Source organism: Cavia porcellus, unplaced genomic scaffold (assembly GCF_034190915.1).
Source record: "Cavia porcellus strain 051 isolate PalLab524CR breed Dunkin Hartley unplaced genomic scaffold, mCavPor4.1 scaffold_5, whole genome shotgun sequence".
Classification (NCBI taxonomy): Eukaryota; Metazoa; Chordata; class Mammalia; order Rodentia; family Caviidae; genus Cavia; species Cavia porcellus.
The window spans coordinates 76,599,334-76,626,151 of NW_026947488.1; the positions used below are offsets into that span (position 1 = coordinate 76,599,334).

Sequence of the window (26,818 nt, forward strand, 5' to 3'; positions counted from 1 at the left end):
TTCCTGTTCATTCATGTCCTGTTCATTGACCTACATCATTTTTGAAGTGATAAATGCATTAGTTATATTTACTTATTTTAAATCACAACTGCACTGCATTTTTACGTTCTTGGGTAGCTTTTAAGGATGGTGGGAAACTTTAGACCTCCTCCAGATGCTTCACATGTGAGTTTATGGAATTTTGGGGTTGAACTTCTTTTCAGAATCATGTGTGTATGGTTGAAGCTCTGGTGGCTGATGCTTATTTATGTGATTATCACTTTCTGACACATCTATTGCTTTAAATTGCTCTTAGGCTTTGAATTTCTGTATTCCTTGTTTCTTTGCTGTTTATGAGCCACTGTGAGCTTGGTGATTAGTAGTTAGGTTTCTATTTTTACCATGTGTTTTGATTTTCTGGATTGTTATTGAATTAAAGGAAATGATCCAGTTAGTTAACATCAGGAAACTAGAATTTTTTTTTTTTTTTTGGTAGGGGGATATAACTCATGACCTTGTACTTGCTAGGCAAGTGCTTGTGGTGCTAAGCTAAATCCTCGGCCCTATATTTACTTATTTTAAATCTGAGGGCTAAGATAGTGTGCAAGACAGTGTGGTATACAGTTCCGTATTGGGATATAGTGACCAATATTTGTTGCATTGGTTGTTCGGAGTACATTCTGAGTGGCTTTGTGCCAGCCTCACAACACTGGTAAGGCAAGACCTATGATTGTTTCTTTTTACAGATGGGGAAACTAAGACACAAAATACACAATTTGTTCAGGATCCCATAATGATGGTGCTGGAATTGGACTGTAACTATTCTGCTTCTTGTATAGTGAAGCTAATATGATGTGGGAATTCAGAAGAGAGAGGATTTATGCTTGGAGGTTTCACTAGAGAGTGCTGGCGAAAGAATAGAGCGTGGTACTTCCCTAGATCAGACTTGGTACAGCAGCTGCTGGAATCCTGGTAGGTTGGGTGTGGGGGCGGTGGTGAGCATACGTGATTCTGCTGTTGGATTTGTCACACTGTCTCATGCCTAATAAATCCACCGTGAGGGAGCAGAGTGGAGTCCAGGAGGCTGTGAGGGAGGTTGCATCAGTGATCAAAGCAAGAAGTAAAAAAAGCCTGGCTGATCAGACTTTTAAATAGGACTTGAGAATAAGCATTGACACTTGGTGACAAGTCGACCAAAGGAAACGAAAGAGGAGTGTGGAAAATGCTCAGATTTTGACGGGACACATTTAGATACAGTGGTAGATTTTGTTGCTTGAGGGCATCAGAGTGGCACATTTTTGCGCTTAGTCTTTAGTGATATGATAGTTAAATTTGTATCTAATTGTGGAATTGAAATGAATCTTCAGACTCCAGCTCATTTCCATGGCTTCTTATCTACATTAATCTGATTATTTGGTAGTTTTGATACTGAAGGGACCATATAGCTTTGGTTTATGTCACTTGCTCCGTACCTAAAATCTTTCCTTCCTAACTTGTAATGGGCTGCTTTGATAGTAGTTGATTGCCAAAATTACTCAAGAGGTTTGCTAAGCACCCTCGAAGCAGTGGGAGTGAGCAAGCCTCCTGAAGATAAAAAGGGTGGAGGTTGCACGTTGCTTACAGAGGCCCAACTCTTCAGACTAGTTTTTCTGTGGCCAAGTAGGGAGATTTGTGTCTTTGACTCTGAATTGTAGGGTTGGCCTCTCCATTTCTGAGCAGTTCACCTAAAATGAACCAGCAAAATCACCACCAGCAGCACCAAAAAGGGGAAATGGTCCTGTGTCCTTCCATGGTACCATGGTACCTGTAGGGTTGTGTGCAGCATGGGGTCAGAGAATTAGCTGAGAATGGACCACATGAAAGGGGCCACGTCATGGTGAATGTAAATCAGCTTGGCAACTGCAGCTGGTGAAAGCCTTGGCTTGCGATTGTTTTCTCTGCTTTCAGATCCCTCACACATTGGTATGGTGAGTACTAAGTGAAATTGTAATAAAAAGGGAAGAATTAACATTAGATGTGATTATAGCATAAGAGTAGATAGGGCCTATTAGCTTGCCTTGCCAATGAAACTCTAAAGAGAATATCACTTTTTTCCGAGGCTGCCTTAAATATAATAATACTGGGAAGGATAAATTAATGGGTAATAGATATGTAGGTCCCTTTTCCTGCCTTACAAATATGCAAAATAAAAAGTTGGAGTTTTTTTTCCCCCTGTAATTTTCCTGGAGTTTTTAAGAGCCACACCCAGGTGCTTAATATTGGTGGATACTATGCATTTGAATGGAATTTGAATATGAATTAGTAGGATGCAGTTATTTAGATCAGAGCAGAATAAATGCCACCCTGTAATATTTATATTTAGATATAAGGAATCAGAAGCTCTCCCACATTGAAATGTGAGATGAGGAACTACTTGCCTTAGGAGGCCACTTCTGGATAGGACAAGGGAGGCTGGCATAGGGCAGTGGTTGGTGAAGCTATGGCGTGTGTTGTAGTGGGCTGTTTGTGTCATTGAAAGCTCCAAAAGGTCACATCACTGTCATAGGGCATTGACACTTCTGAGTGTGTGTTTATTCATGGCGGACATTTAATTCTTTGGAGAGTTTTTAAGCACCCATTTATGTGCATGGTCTTACATGATTGGGCATGCAAAAGATCATTCTAAATGACAGTAGTGGTCCCTTCCCTTTTTTTCTTTTGGAGATGGTCTCAGTACATTGCTGAGGTGGGCCTTGAGCTTGCGATTGTCCTGCCTCAGCTTCCTGAGTAGTTAAGGTTACAGGTATGTGCTACTGTGTTACAGTGATTCCATGTTTAAAGTACTTCTTAGTTAGTACTAGTTAACTTGCTGGCTGAACACATGTCATTTTCTCTAGGATGGGCACGTGATGTACATAGGGTTGTCTCCATTTTACAGAAGAGGAAGGGAGCCAGGATTCTAGGTTAGGTTTGTTTGAACATGCTGTGCTCTTCAGAGGTCTTACTGTCTGGATTTGGCCGTATTGGATTCAGAGGTCTTACTGTCTTGGATTTGGGCCTGTTCCTCAGGTAGCCACTAACCACACTTTGCTTCTGTCTGTCTCTCCAACTCCAGTTTCTCACCACATAGAAGGGAATCATCTTCCCTAAGCTACTTGGCTATTGTGATGATAGGCATCAGTTTACTGCTTTGATGCTCTGGAGCAGTCTCACCATTGCTGTGATGTTTTTTCCCCCCACCTTTTTGCTTGCTTTAGGAGAGGCACAGAGACTGCACTTGCTGTTTATGTAAAGCTCACATCCTTTGGTTTCCTCTCAGGTTCCCAAAGCCAGTGAGTGGCAGGCTGCAGGTGTGGCTCTGATGGGGGTGAATATTTATAGCAGTGTAGATGGTGGTGGATGTACAGAGCTGGCTTTCAGGTGTGGCTTTGATGCAGATGTATCGCCCTGAGGGATAGAGGAGAGCCTCCCTTTTCCTACACTGTGGTTCAGTTTCCTAAGGTTGTTGTCACAAAGCACCAAGGACTGTCTTAAAATGACGGAAATCGTTTGCTTTCAGTTTTGGAGGCTACAAGTCTGAGAAGATGATGTTAGCAGGACCTTGGTGCCTCCACTGCTTTAGGGGGGATTTTTTCATTTCCCCTCTAGCTTCTGACAGCCACAGGCCACAAAACTCCAGGCTCTGCTTTGTCTTCACATTGTTCTCTTACTTCTGTATTGTTTCCTTCCTTTTTAAGGACAGGATCCACATTAAATTAATTCAGTGTGATCCCATCTTGACTGTAGTATCTTGGAAAAGACCTCACTTCCAAATAAGATGACATGCACATCTTTTTAAGGGACCCAGTTCTACCCATAACGGTATGTCTCCAAGGCCTCCACTACAACTTTGTTTTAGGTTGGCCTGGGACTGGACACTGTCTTCTGGGTTCTGAGTCAGATTATACTACCCTTCTATGGTGTTTCTTCAGAAACTTCCAGTTGTCAACCAGTTCCATTTCTTCTGTTATCTTTACCTACTTTCCTCATTGACTTCTTTCTGGTATCAGTGAAACATGTGCCAGGCTGTCTTGTGTTAGTGCTTCCTTTACCCCAAAGCCCCATTTTCCAGTTTACTTCCTGGTTCTCCAAACTTCTCCAGGTGCATCCGGTACTTTTTGCCTGCTTCACTTTCTCCTTGCTTCTCTGCTTACTCTAACTCAGCTTTTGGAGTCATCATTTCTACTTCTGTCTCATGTCACAGGTGAGGGCCGTAGTCCCAGCAGCACTTGATCTTGTTATACTGTCTGCAAAGCAGTTTCTTCCCTCAGTTTCTCAGGTAAAGCACTCCTACTGTCCTTCTGTCCTCTTCTTGAGTGGTCATGCTGTCTTGGTCTCCTTCGATGGCTTCTCCTTTCCACTGGCCTTTAAATCAGTATTGAATTTTCTCTAGGGTCTGTTAGACCCTTTTCTCACCTTTCTGTCTCTCTCAGTGATCTCTTAGCTTCAGCTTCAGTTGCTATCTATAAACAGATAAGCCAACTTTAGAACTCTGTCTTAGACTTCTCTGTACTCTTTAACTGTATTTCTGAGTCCCTATAGGAAACTTATTAACCTGTTTATGTGATATTTCAAAATTGCTGTCTTAGGTACTTTCCTCTTGTTGCTGAGACAAAATACTCAATGCCTAAACTTACGGAAGGAAAGGTTTATTTAGTTTACAGTTTGTGGAGGTTTCAGTCCATAATCAGCTGGTAGTGTGGCAAGGGGCAACCCTTCATGGTCTAGTAAGACCGAAAAAGCAACAAGAGCGAAAGACGGAAGAGCAAGTCTCTTTTCCTCCCTTATATTGCAAGCAGGCTACCCTCCCTAGGGTGCATATAGCACTCACACCACCTCTGAGCCCTCCTGTTGCATAAGCTCAGGAGATTTACAAAATGAGGACCCCTGCTAAGTTACTTACATTTCTGAACTTCTCAAGTTGAAGTTGACACAATGAATCAAGTGTGTAAACAGGCACCCTAACATGTTCTCTACACCCTAGGATGTAGAACCGCTGAGTCAGTTAAGCTTCTAGACTTCAAAAGTTGACACAATGAATCAACCATAACAAGATGTTTAAAACTGAACTTGTGATCCACTTTCCTTCTTCTCAAAGACCCGCTAACACTGTGTGTCCTTCCTATATCAGGAGATACTATCATTCCGGAAAGCAACATGACTTTCATGACAACTATACTTTCTCATTTCATGCAAGCCAGTTTAAATGCTATTGAGTTTTCCTCCTAACCATCCCTTCATATCCTCCTTTCTCTATACCTCTACGACCAGCATCTTAGTTCAGGTTACCATTATCTCCCATAATATCCATGTTAACTGGTCCCAGTTCCATATCCCTAACCTCTCAGTTTGACTGTTATCCTGTTCAGTTTTTCACACTGAAGACCTGTGAGTTGAATACTATATCCTACCTTAAAACCTTTCCTACTTTTTTCAACCCCTGGCATTGAACCCAGATTCCTTTTACATGTTAGACAAGTTCTCTGCCACTGAGCTACATTACCAACACTTTGTTTTTTATTTTGAGTCAAGAGTTTTATTAAATTGCCCAGGCTGGTTTCAGACTTGTGATCCTCCTACATTGGCCTCCCAAGTCCCAGGAATTACAGTTATGTGCCATAGTGAGTGGCATTTACTGTTCTTGTGTTAAGGACAGAAGTCCTGTAGTTTCTCCACAAGACCTGCTTGGTCTCTCTCACTTCCATTGTTTCAGTCTCTTACACCTGCTTGCTTCCCTTGCCCCTGCTATGATAGCATTCTTTGATTTTCCCAGCCCCACATGCTGTCTACAAGGCTTTTCCTCAGCTTTTCCCCTAGTTAGGTACACACTGTCAAATAATATCCTCTTTTCTGAAAATAGATCCTTTTGTCAGTAGAACATGCAACTCTTAATCTGATGATAGTTTTCCTTGTCTTAAAGTCTTCAGCTTTTATCAATATAATTATTCCTGCCCATATATATATATATTTTTTTTTCCATTTACTGTCAGTTTATCTGTCTTTAGTTTTAAAGTATAGTGGTATCTCAGTTCTAAAATTTCATTTGTTTTATGAAACAAATATGTATAGGGAAGGTGACCCCATTTGTGTTTGTGGGGGGAAGAAAGCCTGAGTTGTATTTGTCACCCACTGTGGAGCTTGTGAATAGAAGCAACATTTTGTTGAATGCTTTTGAGAACTGAACTGTTTGTGAACAGAGGCATTTGTGAACCAATGTATTGCTATATATCTTTGCACTTAAATACAAGATATAGTTGAGCTTTGCTTTAGGTTTTAATACATTCTGACAATCCCTGTCTTTTAATTGGGTCTTAAGTCTGTGGTCATTTAACCAGCATTTAATAGTTACTAATATACCTGTATTTGGGTCTACCTTTCATTGTTTTCTGTGTTTCCTGCTTTCTTTACTAAACTATGCTTTTAATTTACCTAATGACATTTCAGTTATGTTCTCTCCTTTTTAAATAGTTGCTCTAGGAATTATAGTATCTATCTGAAAACCTTCACATCTCTTTCTAGTTAATATTGTGTCTCTTCATACAAAATTTTAAGACTTCATCATTGTAAGGTGGCTCCTTTTAGAGCTAACTTCTACTGCATAGAGCTCAGCTCAAAGCCAGCTTTCCCAGGGAATATTGACTGACTTTGCAGAATAGGTGAAGCCCTTATCACTTATTCTCTGAAAGGGGAACTTCTGTGTTAGGCATTTATCACATCCGTAGTTTGCTTGCTGTTTCCGGAATCTCCAGTTTCACAATTGTTTGGTGATGGAATGAAGGGCAGTCCTGATTTGTTGTTCACAAAAAGCAAAAGATTTTGTGATACTAATATAAAGGATAGAAATGCCATGATCTGAGGTTTACAGGTTGAAAAGACAATGTATGTGGAATGGCATGGTGTGTATTAGTCAAGAAGATTAAATGAGAGATAAAATATCAAAATAGAAAACAGCTACTGCCACCATTTATAGGGCACTTAATAATGGACCAGGCAGTGTGCTAAAGTCTGCACATTTTATCTTACGTAATTTCATCTCTGTAAGTTATTCTTATCTCCTTTTAAACAAAGCACCTGAGGTACAGAGAGGTCAGTTGCTGTGGTCTCAGGCCTGGGTGAGGGCTCTGTGTTCAAACTGAGAGCTGTGTGAGTCTAACACTTAGAATAGAAGTGAAGACTGGAATGCTGGGCTTGATGTTTGAGGCTTTGAGTGCCAGTTCTAGGTAACGGCGTTTGATTTGGGGCAGATTTAGCTGTAGAAAATATCAGGGATGTTATTCAGGATCTGTACAGAGTGGAGCTACATGCTTCTTTAGGCCCTGTAGTGCGGAAAATGTGGAAAACCTGAGACTTGGATAGGGTCATGCAGAATAGAAGGGTATGTCAGACAAATTCATCTGGGCCAGAAGGCAGGCTGGACAGAGGACATGAGATGAGAGAGGAGCAATAGCTGGACCCTGCTGTGACAGTGACCACTGTTAAGGGAGTGACTGTGTATTCTATTTTAAAGGAAGAAATAAATGTGAGTCATGTTTCGAGAGCTGTGTGGTTAGGGTTGGTTAATGAAGTAGGAGGGTAAAAGATTTTTCCTTTATGCACTGGGTCATTTATATTCAATAACTGTAAGTATTGTCTAACAGCCACTAAACATATCTGAGAGATTGTGATAGCTTGGTTTTTAAACTAGGGTCTGCAGGCATCCTTTGGGGCCTGAGAAAAGGCTTCTTGGAAGGAGTGATAGATTAGGCAAGGAGGAGTAATTATAAAACTATTTAAAAGGTTCATTTTGGCTGGGGGTAATGGTATATGACTGTAATCATACTTGGGAAGGATTGCAGGTTTGAGGCAGGTTAGACAACTTAGGGTGACCTGGTTTAAAAAAATTTTGGAGTAACATTTGTGTTAACGCAGATTGGCAAGCACAGAGTTACATTTTTCTACTTCTATGTCATTGTCATCCCTGGTGGACATTTCTGTCTAATTCACTGCATGGTCATTCAGTTAGTTTTTAGATGACCAGGGGACTGTGGAAATGGGCAGTTTGGCCCATGTTCTGTGCATTAGATGTTAAAGATGAAAGAGGTTAAGAATGAGTATGTATATTTGCATATGTGTTTCTGTCCCATTTATTAATTGACCTGATGCATACTGAAAATTGTACTGTTGAACATTTTTTATTTTTTGAATGAGAAAGAGCTTAAACAGTTTCTAGACTAGCATCAAAATGTTTTCATTTTCCCATATGAAATATTTTATTGAAATAAAAAGATAGCTTTGAAAGTGATCCAAAAAATAAGATCAGTCTCTGAAGTTCAAGGTACATGCATGAGATTTATGGATACATTTGGATTGTAACCAAAGTATCACGGGTCTTTTTTTTTTTTTTTTTTTTTTAAACAGTGTAGAGTAGTGATGGCAAACCTTTTAGAGCATTCAGTGATAACAGCCAGATAGCTGCAGCAAGTGTGCTGTAGGTTCGCCACCACTGGTACAGAATATGAAAATGCAGAGTGGACACTGGCCTTACATACCAATGTGGGCTATTTTCCAGGCTTTGGTTTCCGTTTGTCTGGATATGTTTCCCTAGAATTGCTCTATGACTTGTATTTTAGTTGATGCCAATGGCAGAAAACAGTGTATCTTCTTTCATCATAATCTCCACAATAGACATACCCTGTTGTCTCTTGTCTTGGTTTTACATGTGTGGACAACGCTTTTGACCTAGATGTGGTTAATTGTAATTGCATTTAGAATTATCTCTGAAATCATGTATTCTCTCCGCTGATTATTAAATATATTATTAAATATATTTTCTTTTTCTTTTTGCACAGGGAACAATTTCAGCCTTTAATATGGAATTCTTCTTTACAGGAAAAGTTTCAGAACTGCTGATCTAGTGCCTGGAGCACAGACCTAGGAACAGATACCGATTGACTGTTGTGTGTGCCCCCTGGTCTTTGAGTCTTATTTGTCTCACCTTTACAAGTAGGCAAAGTAGCAGCTGATGGATCTATTTGAGAATTGTCCAGAGCTGTGGCAGAACGAGTTGAAGTCTCTAACAAAAGCCACTGTAAGAATTGTGGTGCTTGTTACTTTTATTTAAAAAAAAAAAAAAATCTTTGAAGAGAGGAACTCTTTGTGTCCCTTTCAGATTCTGGCTTGAAGGGTTTTAGAAGCATGCTGTTTAAAATCTGGACTTTCTCTTTGCCGTTTTTAAATAGAGTTGGCAGAAATTACAGAGTAGTGACATAAATGTTCTTTGAGTAATTCATGAACTCTAGGAGGCTGAGGCAGGATAATCACAAGTTTGAGCCAAGCTTGGGCAACTTAGTGAGACCTTTTCTTAAAAAAATAAAAAAGGGCCTCAAGTTCAATCCACTACCAAAAAAGCAAAGAGGCAAAAAGGTTTTTCTGTTTGATTTTATGTAATAAGATACCTTTTCTTCTGCATCTCTGGAAGCCTTTAGTGTCCTAGCCCACTTGCCCAAATCAGGATCTGCAGACATCTTCAGATTGGAGACAGTGGCTTTCCTTTAAAAGAGTCTGTTGGTGCATTACTGGAGACTACAATAATAATACACTTTGGTGTTTGAATCTTACTGTTAACCTTTTGGGCTTTGCTCTATTTCACTCTTTTTGGAAACTTTAGGAAGTAGACCCTTAGGATACAAATTTTCACTTTCTTGACTTTTACCACTTTTTCTGTAGGAAGCTGACCTAAAGGGATCAGAAAACACAGTGAGCAGGTAACTGAGCCACTATCCATTTAGAATAAAAAGTGAAGCAGCATGAGGTAGGACTAGCTGATCCTGAAAGCCTCAAACATTTCTTCTTGATTAAGTCAGGATATATTTTTAGTAAAAACATATGGTGTTACTCAGTTAATGTTTGTTTTAATTATACTGTGGTAAATCAGAAGTAAATGCATATTTAATTTTCTCATCAGACTCCCCCCGTGATCCTGTTTGTACCTGTACACTCTGAGACTACAGAAAATTTTGTTACTGTGTTTCCTTTATTTAAGTTGACTGAAATCTTTCTGACTTAAAAATATGCATTATGTAGTGTTGGCCTGAATTTTTAAACAATTAATTTGAAAACGTGAGGGCAGTTTGACATGTCTTCTGATATGTGCTAGCAATTCATCTTCTGTGTGGATCACATTTTCAGTGACCTTCTTTGCTTGGAGGAGACTTGATTACCATAGAACTAAATTTTCTACAGCAGGGTCTTTTGAAAGTCTGCCAAAACAGTGGCTGGCCAAAGTATTAGTAAGAACACACATAATTAAGTAAAGTTACATGGCGTATCTCCAGGGGACCTCACTTCTCTCAGCCAAAGTGACTTTTCTATACTGGTCAGGTGCTTAAATGTCATAAACTGTTTTGTCCTAAAAGTTCCTGACTATCATGGTGATGATCGGGAGCTATTGCTTTTTTTTTTTTTTTTTTCAATTTCTACTTGCAGCAATTACTGATAGAGGATAAGGTCTGTTCTCATTTTTGTGCTGTGGCAACCATTACTCCAGCTGTCACTAAGACCATTTCTTGGCTTTGAGTGATTGGAAGAGAGAAGGTAGTTTCATCTTTTCCAACCTCTTCCTCTTATTTTTTCAGTCTCTATTTTAGGGACTTTGATTTGGTTCCATAACCCAGGGATAATCTGGGCAGGGCAAGGACTTTATTTATTTATTTGTAAAGGTTGTGTTATTTTTGATGTGTTGTGACCTTGTTGAGCTTTCCTATATCTATCACTAGGAAATCTTTTCAAGGGGCGTAGGAGTTGTAGCTATGTATTTTTAGATCACATTTTCATGTGACATTTGTTCTTTGGTGACATGGTGGCATGGTGGCATGGAAATTTGTCTCTCTAGTCTAGAATTTAGAAGGTAGTATTTCAGGGCTGGTTTTGCCCAGTTACTGCTCTCACTTTTGGGAGCCTTGCTTTTTTCATCTGTTAGATGAGCATGAAAATACATGCCTTTGCCTACCTGAGAGCTGGTAGACATCAAGTGAGCCAAAGTGTATAAAGACATTTGGGCAAACTCTGAATGTCTGTCCAGGTGTCAGTTGTGTTGAGTGGTGAGAATCACAAAGCTTTTCTCCAGGCATCTTTCCTATCTGCCCTTTAACTTACTATGAGGGTTTGGAAAAATTGGGCACGACAGCTTTCTTGAACATAAAGGTAGGGGCCATGAGGGATGGGAGAATTAAGTTATAGGCTCTCCTGAACAATTCCAGTTCAAAAGCTATGATTTTTATTTTGCATGGCGGGAGTTCTTTTTCCCATTTTCCAACTTTTAAGGTAAACGTTTCCAAACATAGAGAAAAGTTAAAAAGAAAGGATAACAAACACCCATCACCCTATACCTAGTGTCAACAGTAAGTTACTGCCAGATATGATGGTGCATGCCTATAATCCTAGCACTTGGGAGACTGAGGCAGGACAATCCTTTTGAGCTCAAGGCCAACCTAGGCTACATAGTGAATAGAAGACCAACCTGAACTGCGTGGTGAAACTCTGTCTCAAAAACACAAAAAACAAAAAACCAAAAAACGAAAAACAAAACAGTAACTTGCCACATGGCCTTTCTCTTTAGGCATTTACATGTTGGTTTTTATACTCCAATTTCTGCTCGCTTTGGTTATTTTCCCTTTAGTGATTCCCTCTTACAGAGTGTACCAAACCTAGCTCGCTCTTAGGCTGCGGTGTCTGAATGAAGGTGAAACCTCTCCATTCCTCCTTTTAATGAATGCCTTTTTTTGGATAGGATGAACTGACTGCTGTGAATGTAAAGCAAGGCTTCAACAATCAGCCGGCCTTCACCGGAGATGAACATGGCTCCGCCAGAAATATTGTAATTAACCCATCAAAGGTAATGCTAATTGTCTATTTCCCATAACTTCTGAAAAAGTGTTTGTAATACCCTTGACCGAAAGCAGTGCTGATGAACCGTGGTATTTAACCATTGTCCATATGCAACATGTCTTCTTGTGTAATGTCCTGTCCCAGGATCCAGTCAGGGATTTTATTGGCTGTCATGCCACTTTACTTTCTGAGTTAGTACATTACTGTCTGCCTTCCCTAGATTTTGTTTTAATGTTTTCATATGTTTTAATGTTTTCATATTGAACTTAGAGCTTCATGCATGTTAAAATTAAGCATGTGTCCAATCACTGAGTGACACTGCCAGTCCTTATATAATGCTCTTTTTTAAAATTTTTAACTGATAAACAAAAACATAAGTTTGTACAAGTAATGAGGTACGTGTGTGTTATTTTAGTATGTGTGTGCACCATGTAATGTTTCCATTGGATTAAATATATCTATGTGAGTGATACTTTTGACACCATGAGAATATCATCTTGGGTAAATTTCACCCGATCATTTTAGCACCATTGATGATTCCTGCTGAGTGACTTACTAGCTCATAGCTGGAAACTGCTGGGTGTCTAAGTGTCATACCTGAAGAATTACTGTTTTTCTTTATTGTCATCCAGTGGAATCATGCATGTATTAATTGACATTCTTTTGCAGAGAAGAACTTCCTTGTACCTTTTTTAAGTATTACTTACGATTCTTCTATTCTCACCTGTTTTTCTAAGATCTAATATGTCGTGATTCATTACCTTTACAGTAGTTTTCTTTTGGATGCCCAGTTGGTCTCATGTTTGACCAGTTGGGGAGGGGTCACTTGGTCTCAATTTAAACAGCCCCATGGGTCTCTGAGGACTTTTTTTATTATGCACAGCAGCATATTCCAGGTTTATCTTTTCTTTGTCTCCCACCTGATCCCTGGATGCTAGCATGCTCCCTACTATTGGAGTGTCATTTTTTCTAGGCCTTATTGTGGACAGAGATGACAAAGCAATACGCGTTTTTCTTTCTATCTGATTTACCTACCTGCCAGTACCACTGATAACTTCTTAGTCTTATTTTGTCTTTATCATCTTTCTCCCAAAATGAGAATCCTGACTCTATAATATGAGCACATGTGTTTGTTTGCTGTATCTTATGACATACATGATAAAGTTTCAGAAAAAAACTACTATTGCCAGTCCAAAACAAAATTATTGTGTAAAATTTATAATTTTTTCTGAGTACTTTTTGTCTTAGACTTATAGTAAATAGTCAGTATTATATTTAAAAATTTCCTGAATTAAATGTGTTATTTGATGTGGTTATATATCAATCATATATTTAATTAGAATTGTTTTTGTATTTCATGGATTTTTAAACTTTTTGAAGGATTTTTATTGTGTGAAAGAAGTTCACTGCTATAAAATTAAAGACATCAAACATGCAAATGAGAAGAAATAAAGAAATTCATAAATTTCTACACTTTCCCTTCTGCAGAGATAAACTTTTAATGCCTGTATATCATCCTGAGCCATTTTTTATGTGCATACATGTGCACATAAATAATCAAATAATTGACTTTTAATAATTGATAATTAACACTTAAATTACTGACAGTTTCTTAAGATGTTAACTGAAGTATTATTTAAGAAGTGCAAAAGAAAATACCATTTTCTGCAGATGGTCCCATTGATCAAACACAGTGCTTTTAGGTTTGTCCTTTTCTAGTTTTATGTACCTTGTAAGTACAATTATGGGTATATAATTAATGTTCTTTTTAAAATCATGAAACATACATCATTTGCCATTTTAACTATTTTTAAAGGTGTGGTTCTTGGATGTTTAAGTAACGTCATATTGTGTAGCCATTATCATTATCAGGTATCTCTAGACTTTATCTTTCTTTCCTTATCTACCTTTTAAAAACAAAACATTCTGTAGACCTTTTTCCTTTTGGCTAAAATATTCATAATAATAATTTATGAGTAGGTGGCATTCCATTATTTATGTGCTATAATTGACTGAAACCCCTGTCTGTGGCAGTTTGTTGCAATTTCTTACAGTTATTCATGGAGAGGTTACATTGGTATTTGAACAAATAGCTTTTGTTTGTTAGGATAAATTTCTAGAAGCATGTTTGAAGGTTTAGAACAAAATACCCTGACTGGGTAATGTAAATAAGACAAGTTTCTTTTCTCACAGCCTGGTCCTGAAAGTCCAAGATGAAGGTGTTTGTTTTCATTGGCTACCTCCTCAGCATGTTCTTACATGATCATTCCTCTGCATGTGGTCATCCTTGCTGTGTCCTCCTCTTATAAGGAAATGGGCATATTGATTAGGGCCTTCATTCATATGACCTCATTTAACCTTGAACACCTCTTTAAAAGCCCTACCTTCAAATGAAGTCTCACTGGGACTGGGCTTTTTTTTTTTTTTTTTTTAATCCGTACTGGGTATTGAACTCATGACCATATACTTGCAAAGCAGCTTATGCCGCTGAGCTAAATCCCCAGCCCCGACTGTGGGCTTTGATGTAGGAATTTGGGACAGTATGCATGCTTTATGCATCTCGATAGGAACTGCTACATTATTTTTCATTTTCAGTATCAAGTTCTATGCCAGTTTTAAATAACAGAATAAAAATAACACCTGTTACAACTTTGATCACTTCTCCTGTGAGATTTATTCAAGGGCTCAACCTTTCTGAGAGGAGTTTGATTTCATAAATATGAAATATGTGAATGATTATTTAACTCATACACTCCCCATCCCCAAATTCTTACCAAATGAAATATATTCTAAATAGCAAATAGCTTTGGGTGGATGGAAAGAAGTTTTAAATTTATTTATTTTTTGATGCAGAATCTAGATATGAGGTCCAGGTTAACTTTGATCTCAGTATGTAGCTGAGGCTGGCCTTGAACTTGCCATCCTTTTGCCTTCTCAGTGCTGGGGTTATAGATGTGTATCAGCACATCCAGCTAAATTTAATCTTGCACCTTATTTGAAAGACTGAAAATTGCTATAAACCTTTTGAAAGGCAATTTGGCAATGATTACTAAAATCAAAGAATCATACAGTCTAAATTATGGAAATTTATCCTAAAGCTGTATTTGCATATGTTAGAAATAACAAATGTGAGAGATTATTTATGTTAACGTGATTTAATAACAAAATTTTGGAACAGATGCTCCAAATGTCCATTAACAGTAGCTTGATTAAATGAAAGATGATATATCTACATAATAATTACTGTGGATCTATAAAAATTAATGAATAAGCCCTTCATATGCAAACATGGAAAGCTCATGCTAAGTGTATGTGTTCCTACAAGAAAGTAAAATGATAAATGTGTTTACTCAGTGTATTCACTTAAACACTAGAAGACATTGGAGAAAACGAAAATGATTACTTGCATGTAGACTCTCAGATTTGGAGTAAGACTAAAATATTTTTGACTTTTAATACATAATTTTGAAATAATATGTGTGTATATATTAAATGTTATAGTCATATTTTGAGTTTTTTGAGCCCTAATATGCTTTTTCTCCTCTCTTGCTTGCATGGGAATTTTGACTTTGTTTACAGTTACGCATTTGTTAGAAGGCTTGTTTGCAAGAATTAAAACGTCATCATGTTCCATTGCTGTTGTTAAATACATAGAAGAGTATATAGTTATAAACTGGATTGCTCAGTACTTTTTTCTTTTTATCTATGTATTATGATTAAACTGCTCATACATAGTTGCAAATAAGAGAGCTTTTAAATATATAGCAATCTGTAGTGATGAGTTTTTTACTCCTTTAGGTACAAAGATCAAATATTGTATCAAATTTAAGTTTAAACAATTGGCTATTGGCTGCATGTTATTTAATTAATTAATCAATTACTTAATTTGGTTTTTTGAGACAAGATCTTGCTGTGTAGTTCAGAGTGGCTTTGAACTTACTCTGTACCCTTGAACTTACTATGTAGCCCAGGCTGGCCTTGAACTTAAGGTGATGCTCCTGCCTCGGCTTCCTGACTGCTGGGATTAGAGGGATGTGCAACATGCCTGGCCTATTTGCTGCATGTTTACAGTGATTTTGTTACAGTTTTACACTTAGTTTGTTCACTGAAGGTTCTGTAAACATTCCCTTAAAACAAAAATATAATGAAGTTGTTTACAGAAAGAAAAGCTCAGACTTATTTTTTTTTCTCACCAGTTTTTACTATTCTTATGTCAGCATGTCACACACATCATCCATGAAGGAGTAGGGGATCCTTGTTCACACTAAAAAACAAAACAAAACAAAGTATGCCAGCTTTTCATCCTGGTAGATAAACTTAGCTAGTGGTTTACAACTGTGTGTCAACCTGGAGACTTCTTGTTGCCTTATGAGTATTAACTAAGGTAGCGATTTCATTTTGCTTCACTAGGGTAAATAGTTTCTTAATCATAATTGTCACTATTTGCTAAATTTATTGGGGATATTTATTAGAAATTGTTGACTGTGATCATTAAAAATTCTTGGGATCAAATGTGAGGCTTTTATAGGATTCTTGAAGATCCCAGTAGGTTTTCTATAACTTGACTAAAGTTTGAGGTATTACATGATTCCCGTCCTCCTTTTCTTTACATTCCTGTCCTTTTCTCCATTCCTTGCCCATCTTTTAATTTGCATAATATGCAGATGACAAGACACTTTGCAAAAGTTCCCTTTGCCATCGTTCCCTTTGCCTTTGCCATCTACTTTTCTCCTGAAACACTTTTACTCCAAGCACTATCAGCACAGTCAGAAACACTGCCTGTCCAGTGTAACGGAACCTACTGTATTTTAGCATTTCAGTAAATGAGTGCTTTCCTTCTTGTTGAGACACAGTACCCACACCCACAGTTTAAAGAAGGGGGGTTTATTGTGCTCACTGTTTGGTCTGTGGTCAGTCTGCTGATGCCAAAGACAGGGAGGAATGTTGGAAGAAAAGCTGCTCACCTGCTGGTGTCCAGGAAGCAGGGAGTGACACGGAAGGAACTGGACTGGGAGATACACAGTTCCTGGTCCTACTTGCAGTGATCCATTTCTTTTGAGCAGGCCCTGCTCCTAACACCAAGTTAACTGTGATGTCCCTCTAACCCAGTCACCTTCCAAAAGTCCTATGATTCCATGAGCTTTAGTGAGACATCTAGATATAAACCATAACAATACAATCTCCTACATTCTTTTTTAAAAAACATCAAGTATAAACAGAAATTACCTTCCCAAAAATATGTGCTGTTTGATGCACCACGCAAAAAATGATTAACGTGTGATAATTAGACTTCCACACTACGTCTCAGGGAAAGCATGCTCTTCTGGTGGTGTGTAACGTGAAAAAAAGAGCAAGTATAGCTAAAGATTAAAGTTGAACCCATTCTTCTGAAATTTATTCAACATGTAATCAGTTTTGTCTTACCGAGCTTTCTGAAGGTTCTCCATTTCCTTAACTACTTGTTAGTAGTGAAACAAAGTTGCTGTGTGAATTTTTGTGTCTTGTTGGCATATGACAATCACAATTCTTGGCTTCTACTACTTAATTTACTGTTGTATTTTCTGATAGACTATGTGAACTATGTGAATATTTTCAACTAGAACAATAAAGATAAAATATATGGTGCTGAAACACTTATTGTCTTCAACCCTTTTCTTTTTTCCTTTTTCTTTTCACAGATTGGAGCTTATTTTAGCAGCATATTAGCTGAAAAATTAAAGCTCAACACTTTCCAGGATACCGGAAAGAAGAAACCCCAAGTCAATGCTAAGGATAATTATTGGCTGGTGACTGCGCGATCTCAGAGTGCAATTCATAGTTGGTTCTCTGATTTAGCAGGGAATAAACCACTTGCTATTTTGGCAAAAAAGGTATCAAGTATTTCGTACATTGTTATAATTATAGTCTTACAAAATTGAGGCTGCATGAGACAATGTTCAAATATATATATATATATCTTTTTCCCAAATTTAAAACTGAAACCTAAATAGCAGATCTATACTGCCAGGTATGTGCTGCTTTTATGCTATTCCTTCTGTGTTTTACTGCTTTTTTTTTTTTTTTTTTTTTTTTTTTGGCATTACTGGGAATGGAACTCAAGGCCTTGCAATGCCAGGCAAGTGCTCTACCACTGAGCTACAGCCTTTAGCCCTGTTCCCTTTTGTTTTGACTACATGTGATACCCAAGACATCTATAAACCTAAATGGTCCACGTAACAAGCAGTTTGTAATTTTAGGTGGACAGAATTATTAAATCAAGAGAAGGCAACAAGGCTTCATTTTTTGTTTTTTTGTCTGTAGATTTCTTAGGTCAGGATATCCAAGATTTGATAAAAAGATCCTTGCTTTGAAGTTACTTGTCTTTAAAAGTATTCATTCAAAAACTTCAAACTGAGCTCCATTCCTACCAAGTGAGATAAAGGCTATGCTTCTGGGTATGCTTGTTTGTTGAAAAAGATTTGAACAAAGTAGACTGATACAGTTTTGGGGATGGTGGTAGGAGGTTCTATTAAAATCCTGCCTTTGATCATTCTCAAGTGGAAAATAATACATAGATTCAATAATCTTGATAATCCAAAATTGCAGGATATTCTTCGAAATTGAGGAAGACAGTTAGAAGCATCTCTCTTAGTGTTGACTGCTGGCTTCTTGCATAGCTTTGAAGTAATTTCATGACTTTTTCCCCCTCATCTTTCCTGCAGCCCTTTAGTTTTAGGGGCACCAGTCTTCTGTTCTTAGTATTGTGTTTGTTTCTACTGGGTTTGGGCCAGTTTAGAGAAGAGCTCCTTGTTTATGTCCTTATTTCTTCTTAAAGTAATCTTTGAAAGTAGTGCCTTAGCTTCCATTGGCTTTATTTTACCCTGATGTCATAACTTAATGGAATTTGATAGATTTTAGTGGCCTTGAGCCACTTGGAAAGCACAGCTCAGTATAGCCAACTCCTACTACACAGTTAGCTCCAGTGACTGACCTGATAATGCTGCTTCTCTGCTGGTGAAGAGTTAATTCTGTGGCCCCACAGTGGCCCGTGTATGGATTGTACCTGAGAAACATGTTACTAACAGGATGTGCTTCAGTATTTGATGGCTTTTGACAAATAGTTCATGTTCTCCACTTTGTCAGCCTGGCACCTTTTTAATGGTTTCCTTTGTTAATAAGTTTTTAGAGTGCATTTTTGGGATGTTTTCTGAAAGTGAACATTGATCACTGGTTGATGCTTTTGCTTTAGGGGTGTAGGGGCCTCTCATCTTTTAGAGGGAGATGAATTATGGTGCGGTATATTAGCCATTGTTCTTCTTTCTTTATTAGGAGCTGCCTCTGGCCAAGTCAGGTGTTCCTCAGGTAAGCCCTGACATTAATTCTTTGCAAATATAGATATTTTCTTCATAAACCATTGAATATACCTTCAAGTATTTATTTGGCATTTCAAGAGCCCTTCCCTTCTCCATTTCAGCCTTTGATCTTCTTGAAATGGCGAAGGCTCTTTCAGATTAAAATAAAGAATTGCATCCCCTCCATGTTCTTCGTATTAGCCTCAGATACTTTAATTTCTGATACATATCTGTGAGGTAGTTTATGGCTGGAAATTTTGATTTTACCTATGATCTTTGAGCTCTGGTGAGGAGTTTAGAATTGTTTTCTGTATGGAATGCATCAGGTCTCTGAGCCTGTTTTTTGTTACTATAAAGTTGCACAACATGTCAAGTGTTTAGTCACAGAGAGGCCTGTGAAATACTTTTAATTCCATCACAATCGTACCTTGATTGGAAAGGAAACTTCTAGCATCCGGGGATGTTCTTCTGGCTCTTGAGCTGTTCATTCCTGATGAGCTGGTGCCTGTGGCCTCTGGGATTTTCCCTGCCTTGTTTCAGCCAGCAGACGGTGCTGGTGGTAGTGCGTGTTCTGGGGAGAGGAGACAGGAGGAAGCCCTCTTGTCGTTGGAGAAATGAAACAGTAGACATCTGTGTTTTCCTTTGATATTTAGATGTAGCTCTAGCTTGATTCAACAATCAAATACTGCCTGCTCATTACCTACACTGAACTACAGGTTAAAAGTCAGATGTTTCCTTCAATGAAAAAAAAATGGGAATCCATGGTGAGGAGGGCACAGTATGAGTATCATTTGCTTCTGGTGTTGGCTCAAGCTGTAGATTTGACAAAACCATTGTTATGAGTCTTCCTTAATTAAATAATTTCCTTCACATATGTTCTTCTGAATTCTAACACTCTTGATTTGAGTCAGCCAGTTCTCTCAGGGTTTTGCCAGCAGAGGTATGCCTTTGCTGTTAATGTAAGGTATATGGCTAAGGTTTGTATGCTGTTTCATCTAAACATTTCACTTGTTCAATTTTTATTTTTGCTCCTGGAAGTTGCTGTTCAAAAGAAATCCTTTATTTATTTATTTAGTGCCAGGAATTGAACGCAGAACCTTTTGCTTGCCAGAAAAGAACTCCTTTGCATAGATACAAATGATACTACTGTACCACTAGTGATTCTTTGAAAATGCTAACTTTATATTTATCTGTGCTTTAGAGCTTGATCATATAACCTTGTGGTATGTCTGAATGGGAAGCAATCTGACTGGACACCTAAAATTTAAGCCACTGTTACGGTACTTTATGTACCAAGGAAAAACAGTTGCTCAGGTTGTGAACTATCTAATCCTGTGCTTTTCTTGTCCCTGACTTAAATGATAATAAACTCAGCCTTGTGCCTTGTAAGTGAAATTTTCAGGAAATTTTCTCATTAAAATGTATCACTGTGGTCTGCAGAGAGGAAGCCTTCCAGCTTTGGCCCATATGCTTTTCATCTCCCTTTTAGTCATGTGTGCAATGTGGCTGCCTCTGTCCTTGGGCTGTGTTATGAAGTCAGCACCCAAGGCAGGAACTGTACATAATTAAAAGTTTCTTTGCTTCCCAATAAAATGCACATGGATGCACTGCAGCCCGTTGTCCAAAACAGGTAGTTTTCCTTTGACATTAAAGTAACTTGATTTCTTTTTTTAGTAAGACTAGGTGAAATAATTGGATTATTTGTAGGTGTCATGTTAAAAAATGCAGAGCTTTTAATCGAATTATTCTTTGTATCATATTGTCAGTAGTAAAATTTATAGCATACAAAGCAGAAAAATCCACTGTATAGATGAGGATTTGGTGAACTAAGAGAAAAATGCCATGCACTACAAATTGTTTAGCTAGTTTGGAGCTTGATTTTCAGTAGTTTTCAAAATCAAGTAACAGTTTTGGTGTAGAGGTAAGGACTTTTGATGTCCATGGTTATCTTCAAGATCCTCGTAGAAGGTCAGGTTAGTAGTGCCTTGCAGATACTTTGACTGGTTGGAGAAATCCCTGAAACTGACAGCAAATTAACTGTTACAATTTTGATGCATATTATTCTTTTGGTTTACCCTTAAAAGCACCCTGTTAGGTGGACAGGGTTGGTATTATCAGAGTCCATACATGAAGAATCTGGGAGTGAGGGTCTTAAACCAAAAGGCGAGGTTCAGGACAGAAGTACTGATGTAGTCTGTCTGATCCCATTGTGCTACAATGGCAGCTAAATGCTCTTGTTCATTGGTTTTCTCTACATTCATAAATTAAATAGATGTTGTGGATGAGCAGGCTATTCCTAGGATATTTATGAGGTATTCCAGAAGAGTGAATTAACTCTTTCAAATCACTCAGTGGTACATTGGGATACTAATTTGCTAAATAGTACCTTTGTGGTCTGGAAGAAATAATTAACTGCCTCAAGTGCCTGCTTCCAACCAGTGAATTAATTACCCAGCTATTTCTAGCTCAGTGTTTATTAAGCAGATTCACTGATCCATCATCTTAGTCTCTCTTTTAAATTTTGGGCTAAAGGCAGTTTTAGAAGCTTTCTGGAAGTTGCTACTTTTGGGAAAAGTAGTTGGAAAGCTTTATCCAAAAAAATGTTCATAGATAAATTGTAGACTGGGGATAGTTTTTCCACTTAATTGGTCCCTTCCAATTTTGAGATAAATTCTTTGGAAGATTCTCATTAAATTGATTTCTCTGATCTTTTGATAAGATGAGTAACTTAAGCATCTGAGACTTTGCAGTTAACTTCTTATAAAAAAATACACTTAATGAAATTGTTTTGCTTTTGTACTGCACGTAGTTTTGGTTCTTTTTTCTTATCAAATATTGTCTTAAAATACACTCCCCCCATGCATGTGCTATTTGGAAATCCATTGTACATATGATTTCTTATAGCAGCAGGTAACTTTCAACTTTTTTCTTTTTTTCTTTTTGCTGTTTATAAGTTTTTCTGCTAATGATGCAGCATGTGATTATTATACATATTTTTTTTAAAGGTTCCTATCCTTAGTAAAAAAGAAGATGTTTTTGCATATTTAGCTAAGTACTCTGTGCCAATGGTTCGAGCAACATGGCTGATCAAGATGACTTGTGCCTATTATTCTGCTATTTCGGAAGCTAAAATTAAGAAACGTCAACCTACTGATCCTAATTTGGGTAAGTGAAGCAACTTGCTATGTTTTACATTTTATTACTCATTTTATAACTAATTTTTACTTGCTGCCTCTGGATACAAACCAGCATGGCGAATACTGAACAAGTCCATGTGTCTCTAAAGTTTACGTGGTGTGGGTAGGGAGCTGGTTCTTTTCATTTGGGCCATTGCACTTGGAAGTGTGCGAGCAAGTGCAGTGGATATTATTTCCAAAATATCTTGTGCTTTGGAACATTTCTCACAACTATAGCTACTGAAATGCTGCTTCAAGCCACTCGTCTTGTGGCTGTTTACATTTGCAGCCTCTGGACTTGCCTCCCTGCTTTTATGTTTGGTCCTTACATTCTGCTTTCCATGTAAAAGATATAATGGCTATGTAGTTCTGTATCAGATCATACTATTATGCTTTTGAAAAATAACTTTACAGTAATTTTTTACTATAACTGAAGTAAAGTTTATCTTCCTGGGGCTCCTGAAGTCTCCATGCTTTCTTTTCCCTAGCTGCAGTGTTCTAGCCTCTGTCCGGCTGGTCTTCCCTCCTTACTTCTGTGATTCCGGTCTTTTATTCTCTAAGGTTTTTGCTAAGTTCTTCTCTGCACTGGGGCTTTGGCTCCAGTCATGTCATTTTTACTGAGACTTTCTCTGGCCATGTAGTTGAACAGCTTCCCCTTTCTTTTGCTGCTGCTTGTGTCTTAAAAAATTGTATCTGTCAGTCCTTCACTCTCCACAGGACATACACTAAAATATAGCAACCATACTGGCTTTTGTTTATTCTCCAGTACGTCTCCAGTGTACAGAACTGTGTTGGCCTTGGTGTGTATGGCTCTGTGTGTGTGTGTGTGTGTGTGTGTGTGTGTGTGTGTATACTGAATGAATGGAAGGGAAACCATTTTTGGTTGGAATCTTCACTGTGTCTGTTACCCAGCAAATAACTCCTCGAAGTGGTGCTTTATATGGGATATCACGCTGGATTAGAAACGTGCACAGAGAATTGTGTGTAAAGATGATCATTTAATGATATATATACAGACAGTTCTTTGTAAGACAGAAGAAACATGTTGGTGGTTTTATAAGAGACAACCCATCCACAAAGCTCAGAGGAGCAGGGATGCAACATGCAAATGTCCCTGGACACCAGACAGTGCCCCAGTAAGGAGGTGGACGTAAAGTGTCTGGGACTGATGGTAGGGACCCTGGTTATCTAGAGAGTGGTGCTCATTTTAAAAGCATAAAAACTTAACAAAATACGTGGTCTGAATTCTGTAGCTGGCATCTTTAGTGTTCTGATTCTCTGTTGTGTATTAAAACAATGAACAGAAATGAACCATATTTAACAGAAGAACATCATTGTGTATATATGCAAGAAAAAAACCTAGAAGGAAATAATTCACAAAGTTAATTGTTGTCTCTGAGTATTTTCATAGCAGCCTTTTGTTCTCAATAATTCCCTTGAGTTTAATTTTTTACTCCTTCAGCTTATTATTTTCTTTTGAGGGAACAAAAGAATACCCCTTTTATTACCAGAGTAATACATTTTTGGCTACTAAATTTTCAGTAGCTAAAATATGATGCTCAGGTTTCTCTTCTCCCTCTTCACTCATGTTATCTTTCTTGAAGTATCCTTAAGTCATTGTTTTTATATGAACACACATAAACACACATGCACAAAGAATTAGTTCTTTATATATCTGTATCTGCATCTCCCATTAGATTTAGTAATACAGTACTTCTTCACCCAGAAGCTGGATACTTAGTAGCTTACTAGTCACCTCCACTTTGATGACTAACAGGCATCTGAAATCTACCAAATATCAAAGTCTGTCAAGTTGGTATCATTCCTAAACTTGTTCCATCCTCAGACTCCTTCTTAATAAATGTTATAAGCGGTCATTAGGTGAATGGGCATGAAAGCTATATTGTTGTTTTAGGCTTTTATCTTTCAAAACTTTACCTTCTGTTTCTCGGCAATCCTGTCTTTTTTACTTTGAAAATAAAATAAATAGAACCTAGCAACCCTCTATATCTACTGCTGCTGCTTTGGTGAAACCGCCACTACTGCCTTTGCCTGTGTGTTGCACAGGACTCTAGCTTATGTTGTTTTTATTCTAGCGCCTGTAATGTCAGCTTTCTACTTTGTAACTAGAGTGATCCTGTTAGAATAGAAATCAAACCAGTCCTATGCTCAGAATCTTTTTGTAGCATATGGTCTTCCTCAGATGTCTGTCTCAGACAGTATCTGCAGCCCGGGCGCTGTTTTTTTTCCTACCTGTAGATGACTCTTGGCTGGTCCCTGACTACATACACTATGGTCTTTGCTCAGATGGCTCTTGCCAAGGGAAGTTTTCCAAGACCACTCCAGCCAAGATTTCACTTACGTTATATCTCCTATTAATTTATGGATCATGTCTATCCATCCAGGCCTAACTGTAAGATGATGGCTGCATGAGAAACTGAGACTTTTTCAGGGTTAGATTTTTCTCTGGATTTGTTTGGTACTGGTCTCTTAGCATAGAACCAAATATACAGAAGTAAATAAATGAGCAATTAGATATGAAACGTCTGTGTTTGTACACACGTGAGATACAGTTTTTGTGTGTATTATGTTTTAGCTTTCTGCAGTTCATGCCCTTGAAACTTGCAGCTTCATCAGGTACAGTGGAGATTATGCCATTCCTTGTGTTCTCGAGTTATATGCACTCGTGTCTTGTTCTTGTCAGTATTTTCTTTGATGTTTAGCTATATCTTAAGAAAATTGTTATATAAATATCTAGAAGAAGTGCAGAAATGATCTTTTAGCTGAAACTTAGAGCGATTTTAGACAAATAGAAGTTTGATAGGCCCGTATCATTTTGTAGAGGTGGGAAATCAGAGCCGTGAATGCATTACCAGGAATACATGAGTTCCCCTGCTAAATGAAGGAAATAGCGTTAGTTTCTAGATAAGAACGTTACAGACTTCTTGTTGAATTCAGTACTTTTACCATTAATTCCTTAACGACTATGGTCGGTGGCTTTTGTAGGGATTATTTTCTCTCTAAAAAAACTAACATTTTTATTATTTGCACACTCAATGTAGATGACTGATTAGGCTCTTTCACTACCGGTATTTTCTCTACCTTTGTAAGTGATAGAACACATCTGATTTCATTTGTTTGATTCGTTTTGTTTTTCATGGGTATTAATGCGTATTTAAAACTGTAAATGTTAAATAATGAAGGTAAAGGTTAAGTACCCAGTATAATATTTCTCATAGTAGATTGCCCAAGCTTAAAATGCTTAAGGCTTAACATATTTTTAAAATGCATGAATATTAATTAGGTGTTTGCTTTTGACTTCTCAGGTCTAGCACATCAAAGAGAGCTTTGGTCATCACATGTCTCAGTTGTGCTACTGAATCCCTGGGTTATCCCAAGCAAAGCCCTTGGCCTCTCTAGACAGTCTGCTCAGCCTTGGTCCACTTATTGGTTGGTGTGGCATTTGTCATGTCATTTTAATTGTTTTTAATCTGGGATAATTATCTAATCTTTCTTTGTCTTGAGCATAATATTTTTTTTGAAGTGGACAGTTATTTTGTAGGGTATCCTTTCATTTGTATTTCTCACATTCCTTATGATTAGATTCAGGTTGGCACCTTTGGTTAGAAAATTATAGAAGTGGTTATGAATATCTCAGTATATTATATCATACTGTCCCGCTAATGTAATGATAGTGAAGTCAAGTGTTGCCTGTCAGATTTGTCTACTGCGAAGTTACTGTTTTATATTTTATAATTGATAACTTAAGTCTATAAATAGTTCTGTATTTTTATTATATTTTTAATGCAGTTTTTTAAAGAAACATCCCATGTTACAAGTGGTGGTAGAAAGGTACAAAGTATGTTAAAAAAAGATAAAAAATAAAGCAGTAAGTTACTACATTAAAGGACATATTGCCAGGGATGATCGGATCTGTGTGTTTTTTAAGTGAGGGAAAATATGAGGTGGATTGATGGCAGTGTGTCTTTGATTATAGTACATTTTTCAATGTAAACATCCACTGTATTTTATGATTACACCTTGTTAATCAACAGTTTATGGTAATTTCTGTCAAACAGAAACATGGTACGTGGTCTTCCACCCTTTTCACTGGCTTTGACGGTGTGTGTCTTCTGGCTTTTACCCACAATTAGAATGACCAGGAAAAGCAAATAAATTCTTTTGGCACGGAGGCGACCACAACAGCACAACTGAAGACTTCCAGAACGTCTTCAGAAAGTGGCAAACATGAAGGGGATAAAGGTGTTCAAAGTGAGAGGAGAGGAGGGCTTAACAGTATATGTCTTTTACTGTAATTAAAAAAAATTAGTGTTCACCTCTTTTGGAATCCTATCTCTCGTGTATTCTGTGAAAATAGCACATTTTTCAAATATCTGATCTTGGTTTCCCATCACCTTGTGTACCTGAGAACTTCCTGCTTGCTGCTTG

The 26,818-nt window shown here is 37.8% G+C and overlaps 1 protein-coding gene across 8 annotated transcripts in view; it reads left to right on the forward strand.

Annotated features, from left to right (window-relative positions):
- Nucleotides 1-26,818, forward strand: part of Med12l (mediator complex subunit 12L) — a 276,541-nt gene that overhangs the window by 11,678 nt on the left and 238,045 nt on the right. For 4 of the 8 annotated variants that reach the window (XM_063249179.1, XM_063249183.1, XM_063249180.1 and 1 more), the window contains exons 2-5: nucleotides 11,765-11,869; nucleotides 17,541-17,732; nucleotides 19,171-19,203; nucleotides 22,199-22,358. In XM_063249179.1, coding sequence (XP_063105249.1) covers nucleotides 11,765-11,869; nucleotides 17,541-17,732; nucleotides 19,171-19,203; nucleotides 22,199-22,358 — 490 coding nt within the window. The remainder of the gene's footprint in view (nucleotides 1-11,764; nucleotides 11,870-17,540; nucleotides 17,733-19,170; nucleotides 19,204-22,198; nucleotides 22,359-26,818) is intronic. The other 4 variants (XM_063249181.1, XM_063249184.1, XM_063249186.1 and 1 more) reach the window with 1 other exon arrangement.